General features: G+C 37.2%; 3 protein-coding genes across 4 annotated transcripts in view; 1 reads left to right on the forward strand and 2 right to left on the reverse strand.

The window, feature by feature from the left end:
- LOC144452560 (protein O-mannosyl-transferase 2-like) overlaps positions 1-1,563 on the reverse strand; it is a 30,679-nt gene extending 29,116 nt beyond the window's left edge. The window contains 2 exon segments of the mRNA XM_078143666.1: positions 1,486-1,514; positions 1,516-1,563. Of these exon segments, the coding sequence (XP_077999792.1) occupies positions 1,486-1,514; positions 1,516-1,563 (77 nt within the window).
- A 370-nt stretch (positions 1,564-1,933) lies between these two features.
- On the forward strand, positions 1,934-8,600 carry LOC144449094 (maleylacetoacetate isomerase-like). 2 transcript variants are annotated; one of them, XM_078139537.1, is made up of 8 exons: positions 1,934-2,139; positions 3,009-3,060; positions 3,602-3,663; positions 4,298-4,378; positions 5,837-5,914; positions 6,483-6,530; positions 6,925-7,106; positions 7,556-8,600. In XM_078139537.1, the coding sequence occupies exons 1-8, from the start codon at positions 2,131-2,133 to the stop codon at positions 7,677-7,679; spliced, it is 636 nt and encodes a 211-aa protein (XP_077995663.1). In that variant the 5' UTR covers positions 1,934-2,130; the 3' UTR covers positions 7,680-8,600. The 2 variants fall into 2 exon arrangements, with proteins under 2 accessions (XP_077995663.1, XP_077995652.1); XM_078139526.1 differs by lacking the exon at positions 1,934-2,139 and having other exon boundaries at positions 2,979-3,060.
- A 2,368-nt stretch (positions 8,601-10,968) lies between these two features.
- Positions 10,969-18,228, reverse strand: LOC144453703 (uncharacterized). The gene is made up of 8 exons (XM_078145036.1): positions 18,082-18,228; positions 17,767-17,872; positions 17,222-17,376; positions 13,967-14,074; positions 13,284-13,439; positions 12,630-12,803; positions 11,518-11,769; positions 10,969-11,085 (listed from the first exon to the last, which is right to left on the reverse strand). Exons 1-8 carry the CDS (start codon positions 18,226-18,228, stop codon positions 10,969-10,971), a joined length of 1,215 nt encoding a protein of 404 aa, XP_078001162.1.
- Positions 18,229-20,919: the final 2,691 nt, after the last annotated feature.

A 20,919-nucleotide genomic window follows, 5' to 3' on the forward strand; every position in this document is an offset into this window, starting at 1 on the left:
GTTAGCTTAAAGATACATAAGTGCAGGTAGTGAAAGTAGTTGTCAAGTTATGTAAATCTAACTGTCCACCTTCTGTTATGATGTCACTGCAGGTTGGTGGAATGTCGTATTTTCTGCCATTAAATGATGGATTGTTGACTTTGGTGTACATGGCCTCAAATAGTCTTTCCTGTTTTGTTCCCTGTCGATGATCTTGACTGATTTTGAAGTTAGTTCTGGAGGTTGAGGGTCACTTTCTGTAATGTGTTGGCGAATAGCTGATTGGTCTTTCTTCGGCTCTTTTAGGGGCCTGCGCTGGTCTCTTGTATATTATAGGCACTGCACCATAGTGTAGACCAAGATATTTGGCAGATGACATCTTTCTTGTTTCTCTTAAATGTGTTTCTGCTTTTGAAGTATGTTTGAATGCCTTTGCTGCAATGTGTGTTTCTAAGTTTTTCACTGGTGCCTTTGATATAAGGTAACACAATGAAACCTTTGCTGTGAACCTGATGTTAGATGACATTTCTGTTGTTTCTATTGTGTTTAGTGGTGTTCTGGCTTGACCTGGCCCAGGTGGGGAAACCATTCTGTTTCAAAACCTGATTTATGCATTGCATATATCGCTTTCTTTTTGTCATCTTGGTTCATGCAAACTGCTTCTGCTCGATTACATAGGGATCTTTGAATCATGGTGAATTGTATGCAGCAATCTCTGCCATTGATGTAGTCATGGAATTCATTTACCTTACGGGGCTGTGTTGGTTTCATCCACATATCGATACCACCACAGTGAGTCAAATTAGTGTTGATGTTAGCAAGGGCCTCTTTTTTGAACATCTCCATGTAGAAGTTGATCAGATGTTGTCTTTCTCAGGCACTAATCTTTGCATTCAGGTGTTGCCTTCTTTAATAAGGGTGTTGAGGATTTGCCTTTGAGCCTTGGATCATTCTGTTAGATCCAGTTAGACACTGAAGAAGGACTGGTGATTTGTTTGAAACATACCTATTTCTCAATCAAAAGTGGAAGAAGAGAACTTGTGTATGAATCATAGTGCTTTCATGCTGAACATACATAGTGTTAAAACATATTTAAGCTTTCATGTATTCGAAGAAACTGAAAAGATAGTTTCCGTTTAACAGTATTATAGTTTGATTTCACTCCCTTTATAAAACTTAGTTGTAATGGTCATCACCTCAATTATCACCACTACCATCATCATCATCATCATCATCATCATCACCACCACCACTAACACAATCACGATAGTTGTCATCAATGCCATCGTCATCACCATCATAAATCATTACCATCAACAACAACATCATCATTCACAACAACAACAACAACAACAACAACAACATCAACAACAACAACAACAACAACAACAACAACAACAACAACAGCAGCAGCAGCAGCAGCAGCAGCAGCATCATCACCGTCATCTGTATCATCATCATTTCATTAACACTTCACACTCAAATAACCATACAAATGATACTTACCAAACATGGTCTGGTTCATCTAGTTTATAAAATCGTGATGCAAATGCTAGAGTTGTTACAAATACACAAACAAGCCATTTTGTACCACTAGGAGTAGTACTAGTATGGTGCTGACTTTCTTTTGTTGGGAAACTTGAGATGGATGTTGACTTGTTCGGCTCATCGTGATTTGATTTTGCTTTAAAACGATCTTTTAAGGCCTTTGGTTTGTTTTTCTTAGTTCTTACAGGTCCATTTTGTTTCATTTCGCCAACCACCTTTTCAGACATGGTTCCTTTCGTCAAAGACTCGACGAGTTACTTGTACTGCTGTAAGTCCCCATATGTCATCTCGTTCGGTCGCCAATGTCAGTCAGTACCGTCAGCTGTCAGCTGGCCGCTAGTGCGCCCTCAATTTCAATTCTAAATATTACTCATCCCTATCGTTTTCATCGAAGACGCCAGTTTCCGTCATATTCATACGATTTGATTTTTAAGTGTCTTCACATACTTCTCAGACATATTTTAGATTCCTGGGCGTACACTTTCAGGTACCGAAAAGGCGAAATCATATTGTTTCGAATGTGCTTGTAAAGGTCACACTGGTGTCACTACGCAAACTCTCTGGACATAGTCTAGTTTGTTGTATGGTTTATTTGATTCCAGCATGGCGAAGGTGAGTATTTTAAGTTAAACTTTGCAACACATGACGTGACACCCAAAGAGAAGAAACCCGGCTATCACACAGGTGCAGGGATCGTCGTCTGCATGTTGTGTATTTTTACGTAATAATAATCTTCAACAAGTTCAAGAGCAAACTCAGATATGGACATTTTATAAGTTTGTTGTGGGTATGACTACCAGTATGGTTTGTAGTTGTATACTCTGTTCACAGTATTGTACTCCTCAAGGTAGTCCTGCTTGCATTTACGGAGTAAGTCGCACCTTCCTTCTTCGTCCTTTCTTCTTCTTGGTGTTGAGGGTCATGTCAGTAATTTAGACCCATGCATCCTCTAGCTCTAGGCATCACCCAGTCACACTTACAGGGAGAGCGGGGGGGGGGGGGGGTCAGCCTTTAACTACTAGTAATAGGAGGGATTTGCTATTTGCAGTGAATCATCTAAAAATATTCCACCCCGCTCACATTAAATACAATAAAAACAAAAAAAAACAATACATTGTACATAATTACCGTACACCTTTATATGGGAGCTCCCCATGTTTATTCCCCTCCTCACCTGCTCCCCTCAAGACTCCAGTGTGCCTTTTACCTGATTTTCCGATGTTTAGGATTTCTGTGTGTTTTGGAAACTTGTAAAACCTCATAACTTTCTGTAACAGCTACAAGTCTGTAACTCAGTGGTATAAGTAATTTTCTATATGTGACATAACTAACATGCTCTTCAAAAAATGAAACCACTTTACCACAAGGCAAAGGTATTAAAATAAGAAATGTAATGACTATTGAATCATTGAGTTATTCTCCTGCTGCCACTCACACCATACTTTGATACAATGTTTTATTCTGTTGTTTTTTCTTTTCAGCCAGTATTATATTCCTACTTCCGTAGTTCCTGTTCTTGGAGAGTTAGAACAGGTAAGGTCCATGCAATATACAAAATTTAGTACAAGCTTTAAAACATCACTTGAATTTGCCACTTTTGAGATGTATTGCTTTAGAATACGGAGCTTTGTTTTTACGTCAAGGCTTCCCTTACTCTGTTTTTTTTCATTGTGAAATTATGGAAATGACATATTAACGTCTTTAAATTGTGATTTCAATTGGAACAAAGACTAAAGCTGTTTCTGTCATTAATGGCTTTTAGCTCATAAGTCCAGGATATGGTCATGGAGGTGACAACTGCACTCCTGAGTATAAGTGCCTGCAAATCACCCTCCTGCATGAACAGAATACATGGTATTGTATGGGTTGCACACATGCACATTTTGCTCAATCTTAAAACTGTCAACGGGTCTTTTTATCAGCACTTTTTTAAACAACGCATATCTATCAAAGTTTTACTTTGTTTTCAAGTCATTATCAGTAATTGCAATACATGTATGATTTTGAATTCACCATTTGATGTATAACATTTTCAATCCATATATTTAATGTGACCATATTTCCTGTATTGTAGCCTTGGCCTTGAAAGGAATAGAATATGAAACTAAAGGTGTCAATCTATTAAAGAGTGAACAGGTAAGGATTGAAAGATCATGTGTAATATATAGACACTCAGAGTAGCATGTGTCCATTCTTGTCATTGAACAGCTGATATAAAGAATTAGAATAGTACACACAAATATAGTACAGTCTGTCTGTCAATATGTGGCAGATAAATCAATCCATGTGTAGGACAGTTTCTTAGTATCAACCACAAATAGTAGATCGTAACACCTAACATAGGTTATAACACACAAGGTGTTCAAAGTATTTTTTAGCATTGAGTCCACAGGAGTGGTCAGCTGTAACTGTAGAATTTGTCATTCTGATGAGGATCATGGACTGAGACAGATCAAAAGCTCAATTATATGCTAAAAAGCTTTGAACTGCTTGTGTGTTATAACCTGTGTAAGTCAGTTTGTCAATATCTTTTACTTAGCATGAAATACATATTAACATATCAATACGTTGCGGTTTCACTTCCTTCCCTTCAAGTTTAAGGTAAATGCTGAATCAGATTCAGTTGCCATTTTTGAACTTGGGATTCAAGTTTTATTAATTTAGTATCAGATATATGCTTTGCAAAGTGAACGATGTGTGAGCCTGCTATCAAGACCTTTAATATATGCGTACAAGTTTATTCATCAAATTTGTGTGTTTTAAATGGCAGTTATCAGATAACTACAGTGGTGCAAACCCTATGCAGCAGGTGCCTACCTTGGATATTGATGGACATAAGTTAACCCAGTCTGTGAGTATAATATAAATGTGTATTGAAATCAAATACAACATCAGGGATTGTAGAATCAACATTTGGGGATTTTGATGACTACCTTAGTTGCTGTGTGGTGGTATCCATCCACTGCAGACATTCTAGTGGTTTGGGCTACAATGCAAAATATTTAAACTGATTTTGATTTTTAGAAAATTCTTCATTCTCTGATTTAAAATGTAATATATTGTGAGCAAATCCATCAGTTTGTCTATGTGAACTGAAGCACTGATTTTTTTTTTTACCAGATCACTTATTTTTGCAGTTTCTATCTGTCAGACCACAAAAATTGAAAATAAAGTGTGAGACCATAATAATCAAATTGCCAAGCCCACCAGATCTGATTGCAGGACTACTAAATATTTTAAGTCATTGGTCTGGGAACCATGAGTTTCAAAATTGATTTGCTCACCTATGCTGCTATCTTTGTCAGATGTCACTTAACATGATAACGTCAACTGTTGACCCTAACTACTCATCTCGTGATATGCGTCTGTGGAGCGTCGTACATTATTGACACACATATCATTGAGGTGACGGTATTCTTACTAAGGTCAATAAATAATAGCACAGCAATCGTACCTACTCTTCTCATTTTTATTCTTTGAAAAAGACTGTCTGTATTCAGTTGAAATGTAAGGATTTTAATAAAGAGGATATTTTTACCAGATTTCGACTTTGTTTATAAGTTATGCTATTTTCAAATTCTTTTGTCCCAAAAAAGTTACCTGTACTACATCACTACAGTTAGACTACTGTAATATCTGTTTTTACTACATGTCATTACAATAAGTCATTATATAGTATCCTTTCAGTGAATAGCAATCAAGGGTGATTTCCTTATGAAGAGAGACAGTATTATTATAAACTCGTAATCGTAACCGTAAGGACGGCAGTGTCTTTCACTTGTCGTACTTTCCTTTCAAAGTTGCCAATATAAAATTTCAACATTTATGCTCATCTAAAGAGAAAACTTGTTTGAAGTCAAACAGTTTTGATAAATAATTAAAATGTGCATAACTATATAGATTATGTTTTGCTTAAAGTATAAAGGAAATAGTCATAGTGTGACCAATCGAATGTTGATACTCTGTGACCTTTTTGTTCATATGCAAATTTAGATGACCTTTCCAACCAATCGCAAGCAATGCAAAATATCATGACCTTGTAGAATACCAAGGACATGTGAAAATAAATAGTATCCATGACAACACAGTATATTGCTGTCATCTGTCTGATTTTTTAAATTACTTTGAATGTGTCATGTAAATAGATACATAGTAGTCGTTAAATATAATGACATTTATTGTGACAAAACATCTATCTCACCATCTTGTGCATCAGACCTTATCTCCACTAAGAAATAAAGAATTTCAGTGACTTTCTCTTATCCTAGAAAGCAATATATTTGATATAAGATTGTTCTGTTTCTATTAGCTTGCCATATTGGAATATTTGGAGGAAACCAGACCAGATCCACCACTGTTACCTAAAGACCCGGCTGAGAGAGCAGTGGTATGTCAGTCTAGAGTTCACATTATCAGATGATTTATGTGATATCAAGGATTATTTAGATTTAAAATGTTCATTTTGTAAAGACCCTCAAAGAGTCCTACTTTGAAACCAGGCTTACATTCCACAGTTATTCCTTTGGCGGTCAAGGCATGTCATTTCATTACTGACAGAATATCATTTTGAAGTTAAGAGTTGTGACAGCATGCGTACATGTGTGTGTGTGTGTGTGTGTGTGTGTGTGTGTGTGTGCGCGCGCGCGCGCGTGTGTGTGTGTGTGTGTGTGTGTGTGTGTGTGCAAGTGTGTGCATGCATGCAATGTAAGATGATGTGAGGGACAAGATATCAATCAATCACTCAGTGAATTTATAAAGTGCCAGTTTCCACTATGATGTAAAGGTTAGAGGCACTGTACAGAATGCGCTAGAAAATAGATATGTCTTTAAGTTCTTTTTGAAGGCGTTAACTGTAGATTTTTATCACATTTCCAATGGTAGTGCATTACATAGACGGGGTGCAGCAGAATGTACTGACTGTAAGTCTGTTTCATTTTCATTCCCGTTCTCAACAGACTCGTCAAATCTCTGAAACAATAGCAAGTGGAATACAGCCCATCCAGGTAACGTTAAACCACTTGGTCTTATTAATCTGTGCTGCCAAAACATTGTATTCAGAAACCCTATAACAATTCTATGCTTTGTTTATCATCTCACTTGAAATGAAACTGAGATCAGCACCTTGTACATATTATTTAAGATATGAATTTGAAGTCAATGAATCGACGCATTTCCAAATTCAATGTTAGACGTTCTACCATTACTATGTACATGAGGATGACGACGGATGTGCATTCCTTTCAGATGCCAAATCCTGAAAAATAGTTTGCATGTGTTTTACGTTTATCTTGCCATTTGAATTCTCAAATTATCAGCTCATGTATATGTAACTGTGTTATTTAACAATTCACAAGTTATATATATATATATGTTGAGTAATCTCTTCCTTATCATCAGAATTTAGCAGTCCTGAAATATGTTGGTGATGAAAAGAAAGCAGAGTGGGGTAGATATTGGATAGACAGAGGGTTCCAAGGCTTAGAAAAGATGTTAGTAAATACTGCTGGAAAATACTGTGTTGGTGATCAGGTGACCATGGCTGACCTCTGTCTGGTACCACAAATCTATAATGCAAATAGGTGAGTTGATATTATCCAATCGGAATATAGCTTCTTCTGATCAGGTGACCATGGCTGACCTCTGTCTGGTATCACAGCTCTATAATGCAAATTAGGTGAGTTGATATTATCCAATCAGATAGTGCCTTATAGTGATTAGGTGACCATGGCTGACCAATGTCTGGTACCTCAAATGTATAATGCAAATTAGGTGAGTTGATATAATCCAATCTGAAAGTGGCACAGTCTTTCTTTGACTTATCAGCATCTGTGATACATCTAGTTTATGTAATTCAAATCTTGTCCAGGTGAGTTGAGCTGGTACAACATAAAATTAAATACCGATCCAGCAATAGTTGAAGTTTCCAATTCTCTCACGGATTTACTTTTTAGATGTCTCATTAATTCAGTGATAACAAAATGTTTGATAACTGTGTAATTTGCCGATGTTTGACTTGTTTTTTTTTCAGATTTAAAGTGGACATGTCACAGTTTCCCACCATCAGTAGAATTAATGATGCATTATCTCAGCTGGATGCTTTCAAAACATCTCATCCATCCAACCAACCTGATTGCCCCGATGATGTAAAGTAAACAAACAAAGAAACAACAACAGCAACAACAACAATAACTTTACTGTAATTTCATGTTTGTCCTTACAGACGTTTGGAATCTTGTATCTTTAGCATAATTAACATAACTGTCACAATATATCGCTGCCGTTTCATTGAGTTTACAGTTCATAAGTTTGATTTTAACACAGACTGTTTAGTTTGTACTAAAATCTTTATTGTCTGCATATTTCTTTCAACTAAACTGTTTATTTAGTAGATATATTGTGCAAATTTAACTATCAAAAATAAATCTTCATTATCAACATGAGTTCATGTGTATATGTGTAGGGGTATACAGTACAAACTGTTATTGCATATGCACCAGAGATTACTTGCACTGGTGTATGCATACTAGTGGTATATTCACTGCAGTGCAATACTGAAAACATCATTGCATAACTGCATGCAAATGAGAATGTCATTGTTTCTCTACACATGAAATTGCATGATTGCTGTATGATTTTTATGTAAATTTGTCTTTTCAGATAAACATATACATGTGTGTAATAACATAGAAACCCATGCCACGTGAGTTCCAGTGTGGGTACCCGGGGGGTATTTGCACTCTTGCTTGCAATGTTTTCTGCTACACTGAAAGTATGGGTGCAGAGAACACTGCAAGTACTCGTTCAAATACCCTGAGGGCACCACACTTGCACTGGCATGTCACAGGGTTCTGTCATATTAGCTGACAACTTTTTCATCCAGCAAGAATTAATTTGGTTGCTAGTTTTTATTTGTAGATGATTCTATAACAAAGAACAAGATGTAACACTGTGCCATAGGAAACTGCTGAAAGTAAAAAAAGATATTTTGACAAACACATTTGAGAGAACTGTCATTTGCCTACATTTCTAAATAACTTCTAGTATGGGGATACTCTTTAGTATGTTGTGTAAAACTATCAACAATAAAACTAATTTTATCAACTACAGTTCTGGTCTTTGTATGTATGTATGTATGTATGTATGTATGTATGTATGTATGTATGTATGTGTGTGTGTGTGTGTGTGTGTGTATGTATGTATGTATGTATGTATGTATGTATGTATGTATGTATGTATGTACATGTATGTATGTATGTACATGTGTGTATGTATGTGTGTATGTATGTATGTATGTATGTATGTATGTATGTATGTATGTATGTATGTATGTGAGTGTTTGTGGCTAGTGCATGTGTGTGTGTGTATATTACAGTGTACTTACAAATATGCTTACAAATATTAAATGTGTTTTTATAAAATATAAATTTGAATCTTCAGTGTTTAAAATATCATTCCCAACTTTAACTTATGACGACCCTATTTTTTTTCGTTTCTCATTACCCAACCGTCCCAAATTTTCAGCTCCGTGGTCAAAATAATTTTTTTTCACCCACCTCTAATATTTTGTCGAACAGCGCCCTCTCTGACAAGCATAAACAAGTCTGAAATTGTGACGGTGTCGATGCTTGTTCACGAACAGAGCATTTCTTTCGTGACGCATGTGGCTGAAGTTATTCAGGAAGGAAGGCTGAAGGCTGAGCACATGCCAATTGTGCAGAGAAGCTGGGAAAGGGCTTGTTACCAGGAATCCAATAAACAGAAGAGGGGAGGGGAGGAAATTGCACAAGGAGAGGCAGATGAAATGAAAACAAAATCAAAACTAGACTCATGAAAGTGAAATATTTTATTAATGAAAAAAAATGTGTGCCTTAACAAATAATCTGACAACCACCCTTCACTTTGTAAAAATCTGTTATCAATAGAATGTAATTTTGAATGTTTTCCACACCTTTTAGTTCATAGTTTTAGTAAAACAAAACCAGATGAACAAGATTGCTTTGAAAAATCAAGTAGGGGCTAGCTTTCATGTCATGGCTAGGTTACCGAGTACTATATTGATTTTTTTAGAATATTTTTCATTTCTTTCAAAAAGTAGAGAAAAACTTTAAAAAGTAAAAATTATCCGTTAAAACTTCAACTGTTGTAACTGGAACAAATTGTATTGCTGTACTTATTTCATATCACAAACATGATGAAATAATATTTGGTGTGCACCGAATGTAATACACAACTCTTTCAAATGTTGCATTTACATGTCTGTCATTTATGTTGTATTCTTTGTTAGTGATGTCAAAAAATAGTGGATGAGACGATCTGTGGTGAGACTGCATATAATGGCATATAGCTATTTTTTTTTCGTTTTTTTTTATATTTTATATTTCATGCCACTTATATTTTATCCTTTTTTAGGAAATAAAAATGTTAGGATAGTACCAGATCAAAGTTTCACCATTTTTGATACCTTGCTTGCCTCTCCCAATCAGTACCGTATGGTAGAAATAAAAGTATTGGAGATCTTCAAGAAACTTGCATTTCTTCTAGACACTTCCATAATTTGTGTTATTCCATATTTTTATAACATCAATCGGATTGAATGGAAATTTTAATAGGTCAACAATTTTCCAGATTTTCATTTTAAAATATTGTCTTATCTCACTTTAACAGAAAAACTCTGATTAAAATCTGATCAGGGAGGACATGTAACTGCTAAATCGATAAAAATCCTTCCAAAAATTTTGCATTGTACATCATGCACGAGATAACACATACATGCACATTCCATGACCAAACGCTAAAGCGCACACACAAACATAAAAATAGAAATGGCGGCAACAGATTAGGTATTTTTGGGTTTTTTTATTTAAATAGACATCAAAATTTGATAAATATATTGTTAGTTATGGGGAAAATTGTTAATTATAACCACAGGGAAAATCGAAAAACTATTGCATCATATTCGGCAAAACAGTTAGTAAGTTAATTAAACAAAATTGTTAGTGCTGGAGTATAAATAACGCAGATGTTAGTCTTTTAAACTCAAAACTATTTACAAGTATCGAAAATTGAAATCGCTGTCAAAGAACGGCTGACATGTTCAGAAAGGCTCCGCACTAGCGGAGAAAGTGCGACATCGTCCAGCGCGCGCACTCAGTCTGGACCCGAATACTTTAATCTTTTGTACGCATAGAGCGCCCTCAATGTTGGAAGTACAAAGCAAATGAAACAGTACCATAAATAGCACAAAAATATACTTTCAAATATTTGGAGTACAAAAATTTAAAGTGTAGAAGTCCAAGTCCATTTCTGTACATGTACATTGTAGTCAAACTTCACAATCATTAGAAGCTACCCCTTTTTTGAAAGTGGCGTCGTTGCTAAAACATTTGGGAAGTTCCTCTCGAGTAATCTGGAAGGAAACATTCAAAGACATTTATCCAATGACTACACTTTCGTTGCTGTTGGATACTGTACAAGTCGCTTGACAACGAGAGAATTTGCGAGTGGGAGACTACTAATTGCTTGGTACCTCGACACACTGTTGTACTTCACCTTTGCTGCCTGAAGAATAAATAAAAGAAAATCTGTTTTAATGATATGGTCTTGATGAGAGCATGTAACCTAAAGCTGAAACTCATGATAAATAGATTAAGTGTACAAGTACTCCAAGTGCCTATGAATGTAGCTAGAACTGTATGGAGATGATATCCAATGGAAAGGACCAACATACCGTTAGAAAACCAGAATCGTGGCCATGTAATTTCATTACAAATGTAATGGAGACATTGGTAAATGAATCTATAGCATAGTAAGGATATTGTGGGAAGGATGTGTGGGCGAAGCGTTTCACCAATGACAGGGTGGCCATTGTTAGGTTTATCATCATACAGGCTTGTTCGTCATTTTAAAATTGTCTTGGGAGAAATTCACTCCCGGTACGATCATGCCTTGTTCATTCGAAAAATTACGTAAACAATTACATTTCGTATTTACCTGTTGTTTAGCACATGACGACCTGGTAAGTAAAGTTGCATAGATGTGCATGCATACTAACAGTTCGCTATCCGTGTACCCTGTGGCGTGAACCATAGACGTTGTCCATACTGCACTCTTCTCATCTTTCATCACAATTTTCCTAGCCAATGATAATGCTGCAGCCGCACGTAAAGATGGCGGGAAGTTGAGGACGTATGGTGAACAAATACTCAAGTCCATTATATACTTGGCAGCATTCTCGATGAGGATCTAGAACGAAAATTAACATTCGAGTACAACTTTAAACAAGGTTTGGTACAACATTTTCGAAACTAACAAGTCAATTCGAGAACTTAAAGCTAGTTAAAAAATATTGTATGCTTTGTTTTAGAACCATTTGTATTATTGGAGAATTTATTTTTTAGTGCTTAAGCTGGTAAACTAATCACCCGTTGCACCAAGAGGAAATGATACAAAACATACATTTTAGTAATAATCGGAAGTTAACGGGCACAAAAACTGCTTCAATTTTCAACCCGTTTCGCACTTCAGCATGCTTTTTCAAGATGTTTGAATGATAATTTAGGTTAAAAGTCTGATCAATAAGGTACATTTTACGTGTACTACATTAACTTTGCATCATCTTGCTTATGTACAGTAGTAGTACCCCCCCCCCCCCCCAGGTCAAAATATCTGACTTGCAACAAGACCGGCCAGGCACGGGTAAATGAATCTCATCAACATATTTATCCGATTCGTTATAAATAATGCATGGTCAGAACTGCAATCTTTTTACCTGTACAAACTGTCCTTAACAAATCCAAGCGTAGAATGCACACCTGGGTCCTCAGACTTTGTTGTATGAAAGCTCGTTCTTTGAAGCTAAACTAATTTGATGGGGCTCAGAATTTGAGAACTTTATTTTCCCCATACAGTGGACGGTATTTGGCGGTCAGAAAAAGAAAAACGATTTGCTCCCAGGGCGCATAGTTTACGTTAAAAGGAGGCTAATACTGGCAAATCGAAGTCTGATACCCCCCCCCCCCCCGTGTCCTTGTATACAAGCACAGAAAATGTCCGTTCGTCCGTCCAAGTCCTAAATTACCATGGCTACGGATGTTTCTGCTAACCTTGTCAGTGTAGTTTTGGACAAATTCTGTCGCAGCCTCAACATACAGATCGTAGAAATTAACACAGGTAGGATAAAACAGATCAAACTTCAATGCCTTCAAGACGAGTATTTCCATTCGAATTACTTCCTTTTTGCTATATGTGTAGTCTGTCAGGAAACACAGCATATCAATCTGAAGAAAGAAAGGACAAACTGGTCAAATCATGCAGTGGATTTAAGATTTGCATGGTCAAACAATCCCAAAATCAAGGAATGAATGTACTGTCTTGTTCATTAGCACATTATACAAACTTTGATAGTGAGGGGTGGTGGTGGTGGTGGTGGTGGTGGTGGTGGTGGTGGTGGTGGTGGTGGTGGTGGCGGCGGAGTCACTTCGAAGTATCCCTCATTTGGAAGTAAAATATTGGTGATATATATCCAAGCCAGACGAGGGGTGGTCTCCTAATCTAAAAAGGATGAGGCCATCAGCTGCAACTACAAATGCGCGTTTTACTTCTAATTTTGTCGTTTAGGTCATCACTGGTCGGATAGAAGTCAGCCAGCAAGTAAGTTGTTTATTGCACAGACAGAAATTACTTTTCGGTTCAATACCATATCCGGGGAGGGGTGATACGCAGGTGGTTAACTTTGTTACAGTTCAATATTCTCTTACCTCTGGGGCGTATCTCTCCTCAATTTTAGCTGCAATAAGTAGACAGGTGATGCCGAGTAACTGCAGTTTTTCAAGACTGATTGGTGAAACGCTCATAAAGCTGTCGAACATGCAGACGGTCAGATGCAAAGTTTCGTCATTCAGGCGAAGATGACACTGAAAAATAAAATGTACAAGAGACTTGCCAAATAACAGTACTAATTTTGAAACTGTCGCGAACCCACATTTGATTATTATTTCGGCCATGCCTTACCATGCCTCTTATCGGTTGACTATCGCGTAAACTAGGCATTGACATATTGCGATTGAAAGTGACCCATCTCGTTAGGTGTGGCAACTGGTGAACCATATATCTATGTTAAGATATTCCTGTGTGCTCCGGTACAGGAGTAACCTTGTAATATGTGCATGTTTAATTCAATACAATAGTTGGAGTGAAGTCAACAAACGTGAAGCAACCATGTCTTCAAATAATCCCGGGCTTTGGCTCATTACAATCGGCTGAACAGTTGGATGGGTGGGGGTGGATTTCGGAGTTCCGTTCAACACCAACGGAACTGATCAGAAGACACTGAAGTTGTTGGGTCATAACGAAGCCATGCCATTGGAATATACCAACCTGCACTGTTTCATGCATGATCAAAATTAAAAATAGTTTTATCGCTACTATAATTTATATTTACCTGGACTGAAATCAACCAGTCGAGCAGGACAGATCTGCTATCGTTACTACAAGGATTGTTGCTAGCGGTCAAGTAATCTCCACCATGACAAGACTTAGATTCGTGCAACTAAAACAAAATGAACACATATTTGAGTTTAGCAACGACTATTAATTCAGATAGTTTGTCAGTAAAAGCAATCGAGTACCAAAATCTATTTTTACACGACTGTCGATTTCAATAATGTGCATGCAAAAATATAAAGCTGTTGTAAGTACAGTGAAAACAAAGTAAATATGACCCGGCGTAATTATCGTACACTAATGTTATGAATCTTAAGTTAAGTGGGAGTGTTTACAGGTACTTTGAAGGCTTTGTTTTTAATACTGCTTTCCAATTTCCATGAATTTGTGACCACATCCATTTTGATTATGTACATGTGATCACTTGTACCGTAATGCGTTAGTCCTGATGTAGAGATCGTCTACGTCGTAGTATTTACCCATGAAAGTCTTCAAAACCAGTTACATTTCAATTTATATCAGCACAATTTTCGAAATTTCGCATTTAACAGAAATCCAGTCAAATCGTACAAGTTTTGGTAAATTGTGAACAAATTCTAATTAAAAGTTCTTCAGCTTTTTCCCAATTGTACAGTAGGTTTTGTTATACCGAAGAATTCTCCCATCATATGGGCGAGATCAATAGTTCAATGTAGGAAACAAAATCCAGTACTTTTAATTAGTTAGGCCTCAGACTCCCCCCCCCTCCCCCCAACTAAAGTGGGCAAAATTGAAAACCGTTTCAGACCGCACAAGCAATTTCAAACCAGTGTGTAGTAGTATCTAGTGCTATGAATATAAATCCAGAATGTAGTGAGGTCAAAATATTTCTTTGCCGACACTTTATTTTAGTGCCACGCATTTACTATAGCGAAAATCCATCCATTCCTCAATTTGGTATTTTTGTAAAAGAAGATTCATTGAAAGGGAAATAGTTTTTTTTTCACAATGAGAACTAAAATGGCTCAACTCCCCCCCCCCCACCGCCCGCAGTATTGTAAAATATTTAAGTTTTTTTTAAAAATCCTATATTGAATTATTGATATCGCTCGTTATTAATATTGCTTTCTGAGAGATCTGAAAGTCGAGGCGGCAGAACACACTGTACAATATCTTGCCCACCACTCTGACTGGTATGCTTGGAAGTTCCTTATTTTATAACTTCTTCAATAACCCATGTTTGTCAACATTTTAAGCATAGTAATTACGTTTAATTAATATGTAACAAAAGTACGTTTGGGAATCAAAAATAATGTTCTAAAATTTGCATAAAATGTGCTAACAACTAAATGAAACATGTACTGTGAATAAAACACTTTCAATGTGTGAAAAGTATCACTAACTTTGGCAGACAGTGTGCATGACGAGTTTTAGTACGTAAATTTCTTTTGTCATACCTATTCAAATAAATCTATCTTTGGCAAAGTCATAACATATGTATATATTTTCCTTAGTTTTGTAGAAAATATTTTGCACGTCTTTCAATCTGTTGACAAATTTCTAAAAGTGCTACTCCTACAATAAATCATTGATACCAGAACCAACGAAAAATATTCAGAAACTCACCAGTGTAAATTTTACGTTTTGAAAATGGCAAAAATATTCTTACAAAATTATGTACACAGGTGAGATTGTGTCCGACTTCAAGGTGATGGATGTCCAACAGTACAAATCAGAGAGTTGTGGGTAAAATATTGTACAGTGGAACAGTCCCAGAACATTTATCGAGGCAATTGGTTGCACCCAGTATCGTACAGAAAACGTAACAATTTTGTGAACAGTTGTTAAATATACATAAACACTAGTACTTTCGCATACTTCAGGAATTGTACGATAGAGCCAATATTAAATATATTTGACAACGTTTGTCTTTGAACTTTTCAGTTCGTACCATTGAAATAAATACTAATGAAATATATGGCACATAGCCAAAAATGTAAAAGTCGGCTAACTGCACGGAACTTGAAGATACAATTTCAGTATGGTGATAAGGGTTAGAATAACTGCAATAATAATTGTAGCGTTTGCTTTTTCTGCCGTTTTTGTGGGTTTTTTTTGTCGTTTCGATGTTCAATTTGAATCAAACGCTACGATTCCTGTAACATTAACGCAAATAGACGAAAGCGATTTAGATGTGAATCGCAAAGTTGGGTGGAATTTTCTGCTAAATTACGCTTTACCTGCCAAAAAATGTGGCATTTCCTAACTCATATTACGGAGCCTCTTGGGCCCAATAAATGTTGAGAGGTACCCCAATCCTGTCAGAATCGACAAAAGTAGCAACGCATGTAGTCCTGCTTACAGACGGTGCACGAGTCTATATTACTGACTTGACTCTAAACACCGTCATGCAAAGAGCAATGGACGCGGCGTATTACGACACCGAAAGCAAAATGTATGCGCACCAATTGCAAGAGAATTGCCTAACCAATGATCAAATATTAGCAATCGATCGAATATCTACGCCATTTCCATTCCTCTGAGGGTATTCCCTGCTCAGATCACAAAAAGCGTCGAAATCGGATCTTTTCAAGTTCGAACTGCAACATTCAAATAACCCTCGTTAACACCACCATATATTTGATATCCTTGAGTGAGATGAATAATTACCCAGAGACATTTGCGCCGTCGTACGTAAGAGCTGTGGTTCAATTTAGGGTAGAACTTGAAAAGTTCTGATTTCAAGAGTTTTGGTAACCAGCAATGGAATTTTTGCAGTCAAGATGAGGTAAACAGACTAAATAATCGATTTATTGCTAATATTTGACCACTGGGCGATTTTATTCCTTAGTTACCGGCATTTTTAGTAAGCCCGTGTTTCACGGCTGGCTCTTTGCAGGACGGAGGTAGGAGGGACAATTGTCAGAATGGAGTCCCGGATTACTCCGTAGGCAAGCAGGACTACAACGCATGCAGCATTTTTGAAACGGACAGTACGTTGACATCTCCCTCACGTTTCCAACGCGATCTCTTCTATTTGCGTTTACGTTAAAGGAATTGTAGGTTTGATTCGGGTTAAACACCGGAACGACAAATAGCACAAAAAAGCAGAAAACCCTCGCAAAATCACAGTAAACGCTACAATTATTGCAGCTAGGGTTAGAATTAATGTTCTAAAAATCTAATTGTGGTCTGCAAAGAACGGCCACTTTTCTATGATTATCTCGCTGGCAAGTATGATATAGCAAGGTATCAATAACATCGCTAGGCTTACCTTTAGGTATTTGTGTATATTGGTACAATATTCTGTAAACTCGTTGGGGTCATTGTGTTCGTCAATTTCCATTTCCATTGGCACGCTTTCAATAGTCTTCTCCAAGCGTGTCGTACATTTGGTTGCCCCGGTTGCCATTTTGATGCAGACATTTTCTGATTTGAGAAAGTACAAGTTATTGTGAGTAAAGAAATTGGTCCTTCATATAAATTATAATGCAGGAAGTAATATGTTGGATATCCACTATAGTTCTGTTACATTATTATTCTCTCTAGACTCTTAGACTCAAGTTTCAATTTTAAAAAAATAGTTATTTTTACGTGTCTCTGAACAAATTTCGAGGGTTTATTTAAAAACAATGCGAGGAATATGGACTCACTGTTGTACGAAGTTGTTTAATAATATCACGGCGGTCATTCGTCCAGCCACGAGGTAAGCTCGCCGTGAAGTTCAAGGAGGTATAAAGAGTGGCGAAGACAGAAAGGCATGGTTTCTAAGAATACGTTGACAAGCATAGATAGGGGGGGATATAGCAGGTGGCTTACCTTTCTCTGACGATTTCTCCTTGATTCGGCATGCGACAGTCTTCTTTACAGCAGCCTTGCCAGTATTATTGTCGAGGGGAACATTTGCTTTGGTCTGGATACGTCGCTGTGGATAAGCAGAATATAAGTGCGGAAATTTGAAAATACTGCATTTTTCGACAACTTACAAGCTGCATTGGGTCTATTTGTTCAGGAAATGCAATAACCTGCCAGAATACGGTACAATCTAAAATACGTCATGTGACCGAACAGACACTGGAACGGCAAGTCGGACAAGATAACTTCAAAAAACTCTTAAAATGGATGTGGGCTTACTAATCTTGCGTTGATATTTGGGTATGCCTTGCCGACCGTTCCATTTCGCTTCGCCATATAAAGCATTCCTCCTTTATCCTTGCGTTGTGCCGGGCAGGGTGGCTTCTCGGCCAAGACTGTAGAGCTCGTTCCTCCAATACGTAACATGGTTATGGTGGATATATCTTCCTAAATTTCAATTCTGAAAAGAATGGAATATATCCACAATGATACTTTGCTAAAACGTGGTGAACACGTATTACAGAATGTACAAACTTCAACTGTTGAAGCCACAGTCAGAGTAGTCCATAATTCTCGCCAAGAAAGTACGGTTTCCGTAAAGCAATATCGTTTGACTTACCACGAATAAGCGGGTTTATTTGGTATACCTCTTTCGCGTTGCAGCTTCGTGAGACCTCACCGCAACTGAATGATTTCCGTGGTCAACTCTTGTCCTTTTATAGCCCTTCTGTGCATCCATCTGGATGTGACTACCGGGCATTGGTCAATTAACTGCACCTGGTTTTACCACTGTTCACTAATCGTGATTTACAACTCACCTGATAGCAGACAGCTGGCTATCATTTCAGAAAGAAAAGCCTACGCGCAGTTATAATCAGACCAACTATGGTTAAGGCATACACAGGTGTGCATCTACTAGCTATTGTTCATGTCAATAGAAGTGCATGTACATCATTTCCCAGCATCATTAAATTTACCGTACGCCAATCACACCAAAATCCGGTATAGCTTATGGCGCTGAACAGGGACAATACTAATATATCGATGGGAATTTTAAAAAGCTCTTGCAAGTCTTGCTTATTGTGGTAGCTATGTATTCCCCATGGCTTAGGAAGGGTAATACTCGGACTAGTGAGGATATACGATTTGAAAGAAACAAAATATATAAAGAGTGCAACAAGAAATATATATTTACAAGAGCTTTCAAACGTTTAGGTATTTGCAACCATCTTTTTAATTAAAGAACCGAACGCTCTGCCTCTGATCAAAGTATTATCTTTTGTTATTCGTGTTTGTCCATTATATCTAGATGTGAAAATAATCAATTTTCCGTCAATGTCTTCCGGTGTACGATATGCAAAATATAGCTACATGTAACGCCTCTTACTCGAGCTTCATTGGCTATTGAAAATAAAGTCCACAATTGAAAATTTCTTCGCGGTGAATATTGCATACGTGTCGATATTAGAGAGGTTTAGATGCGCGTATTTACGTGTGTTCTATACGCGTAGCGTCATAGTCACGTGATTGGAAGCAACCCATGCGTTCTGTATCAGACGATGCTACGTCAAAATGGCAGTCTACACGTAACTGTAAACACGTGTTTAGTTTTCGTCATTTTTCTTCTCTTAAATGTCATATTTTTTATATCAAAGTTCGTAAACATAACTGCAAACTAACTGTTCGGTTTTCCTTTTGGGTAGGTGCGGGAAAAATTGCAAAAATACCGACATATAAAATCATGTGTATGGCCTTCAGGACAGAAGATGCCAACGCGCGTAACTAAACACAGCTTTGTACGCGTCATTACGTGTACGCCTGCACGATATTGCTCCCGTACACGTACGCGTTCTAACGTGTATCTAAACCTCTCTATTGATATGGTCCTCAGAGTACACTTCGTTCATCCGATAAAGTAAATTTGTAACAATGAGATGGGATGCGAGTATTAAACGCTACAAAAAATTAAATTTGTTGAGCCTTTTCAGAAAAGTTTCAGGTAATGCAAATGATATGCATAACACATATGCATGCATAATTAAATACGACGCCATATTGTTCAGGGTGATATGGAAACACTACCCCTATGTTGTTGCATAAACTTCAGTTTAGTATTCGTTCGCGATCGGATTATGCAATTGTATTTTTTCAAACGCATATTTTAAATTGGCCATATGGATGGGCATTGGGGTATTTATTTAATTTATAAGACAATTCTATCTGTCTTCCTACTTGAAAAATAGCGCCAATGGCGTTGTAGCACTATACAGTTTACAAAAAATGTTTATCCATATGCTGATCCATGCTAGGTATAGGTGTTCATTTGGTGAATGACGATCCAGTTGCCCATCTAGGCCTGTTGTCATCTTTGCAATATACATCATCGTATGGCTGTTGCTATGAGCGTGGTCTTCCTATGGGCGTTGCCTTGTTGCCAGACACATTTGCATACATTATTTGAACGTTTATTCACCTGTCTATCAATACATGTTACTTTCCTGTTGCTATGGGCGAGGTCTTGTTGCTAGGTATATTTGCATACACTTTTGGAATGTTTGTTCACTTGTCTACGAATCCCTGTTGTTATCTTTGTGAAATACACCATTTGGCTCTTGCTACCATGGGTGTGGTCATGGTTGCCAGAGATATTTGCATACATTTTTTGAACGGTTACACACTTGCCTACCAGATGTTGCTATTTTAGAAAAATATACTGGCATTTGGTTGTTGCTAAAAGCGTGGTCATGGTTGGTAGGACCAATTGTGCAAAATGTTTTGAACAAAATCTTTTGAATAACACTTCTATAAATATCTCACCAAATTTCAGTCTCATTGACCAAGTACTTCTTCCGATCATTGTATGCTTAATAGTTCTTCATCTATACACTCCAAATGCATCCCCATTAAATTGCAGCTCAAGCTGCTCAGTAGTTTTGGAATGTAATATTTTTTACCAAAATGACACATTTTTAGCCCTACTTTGCATATTACTGATGGAATCATCATGTCATGAATAAGTCTTAATCTAGACACCCCTAAGAACGTTCCCACCAAATGCTTCCCGGGGAGTTGAGAAAGACTAAAGGCCGTTGTGCCGTTCTGATCCGAGCCAGGAGT

This window comes from Glandiceps talaboti, chromosome 2 (assembly GCF_964340395.1).
Source record: "Glandiceps talaboti chromosome 2, keGlaTala1.1, whole genome shotgun sequence".
NCBI classification, from domain to species: Eukaryota; Metazoa; Hemichordata; class Enteropneusta; family Spengelidae; genus Glandiceps; species Glandiceps talaboti.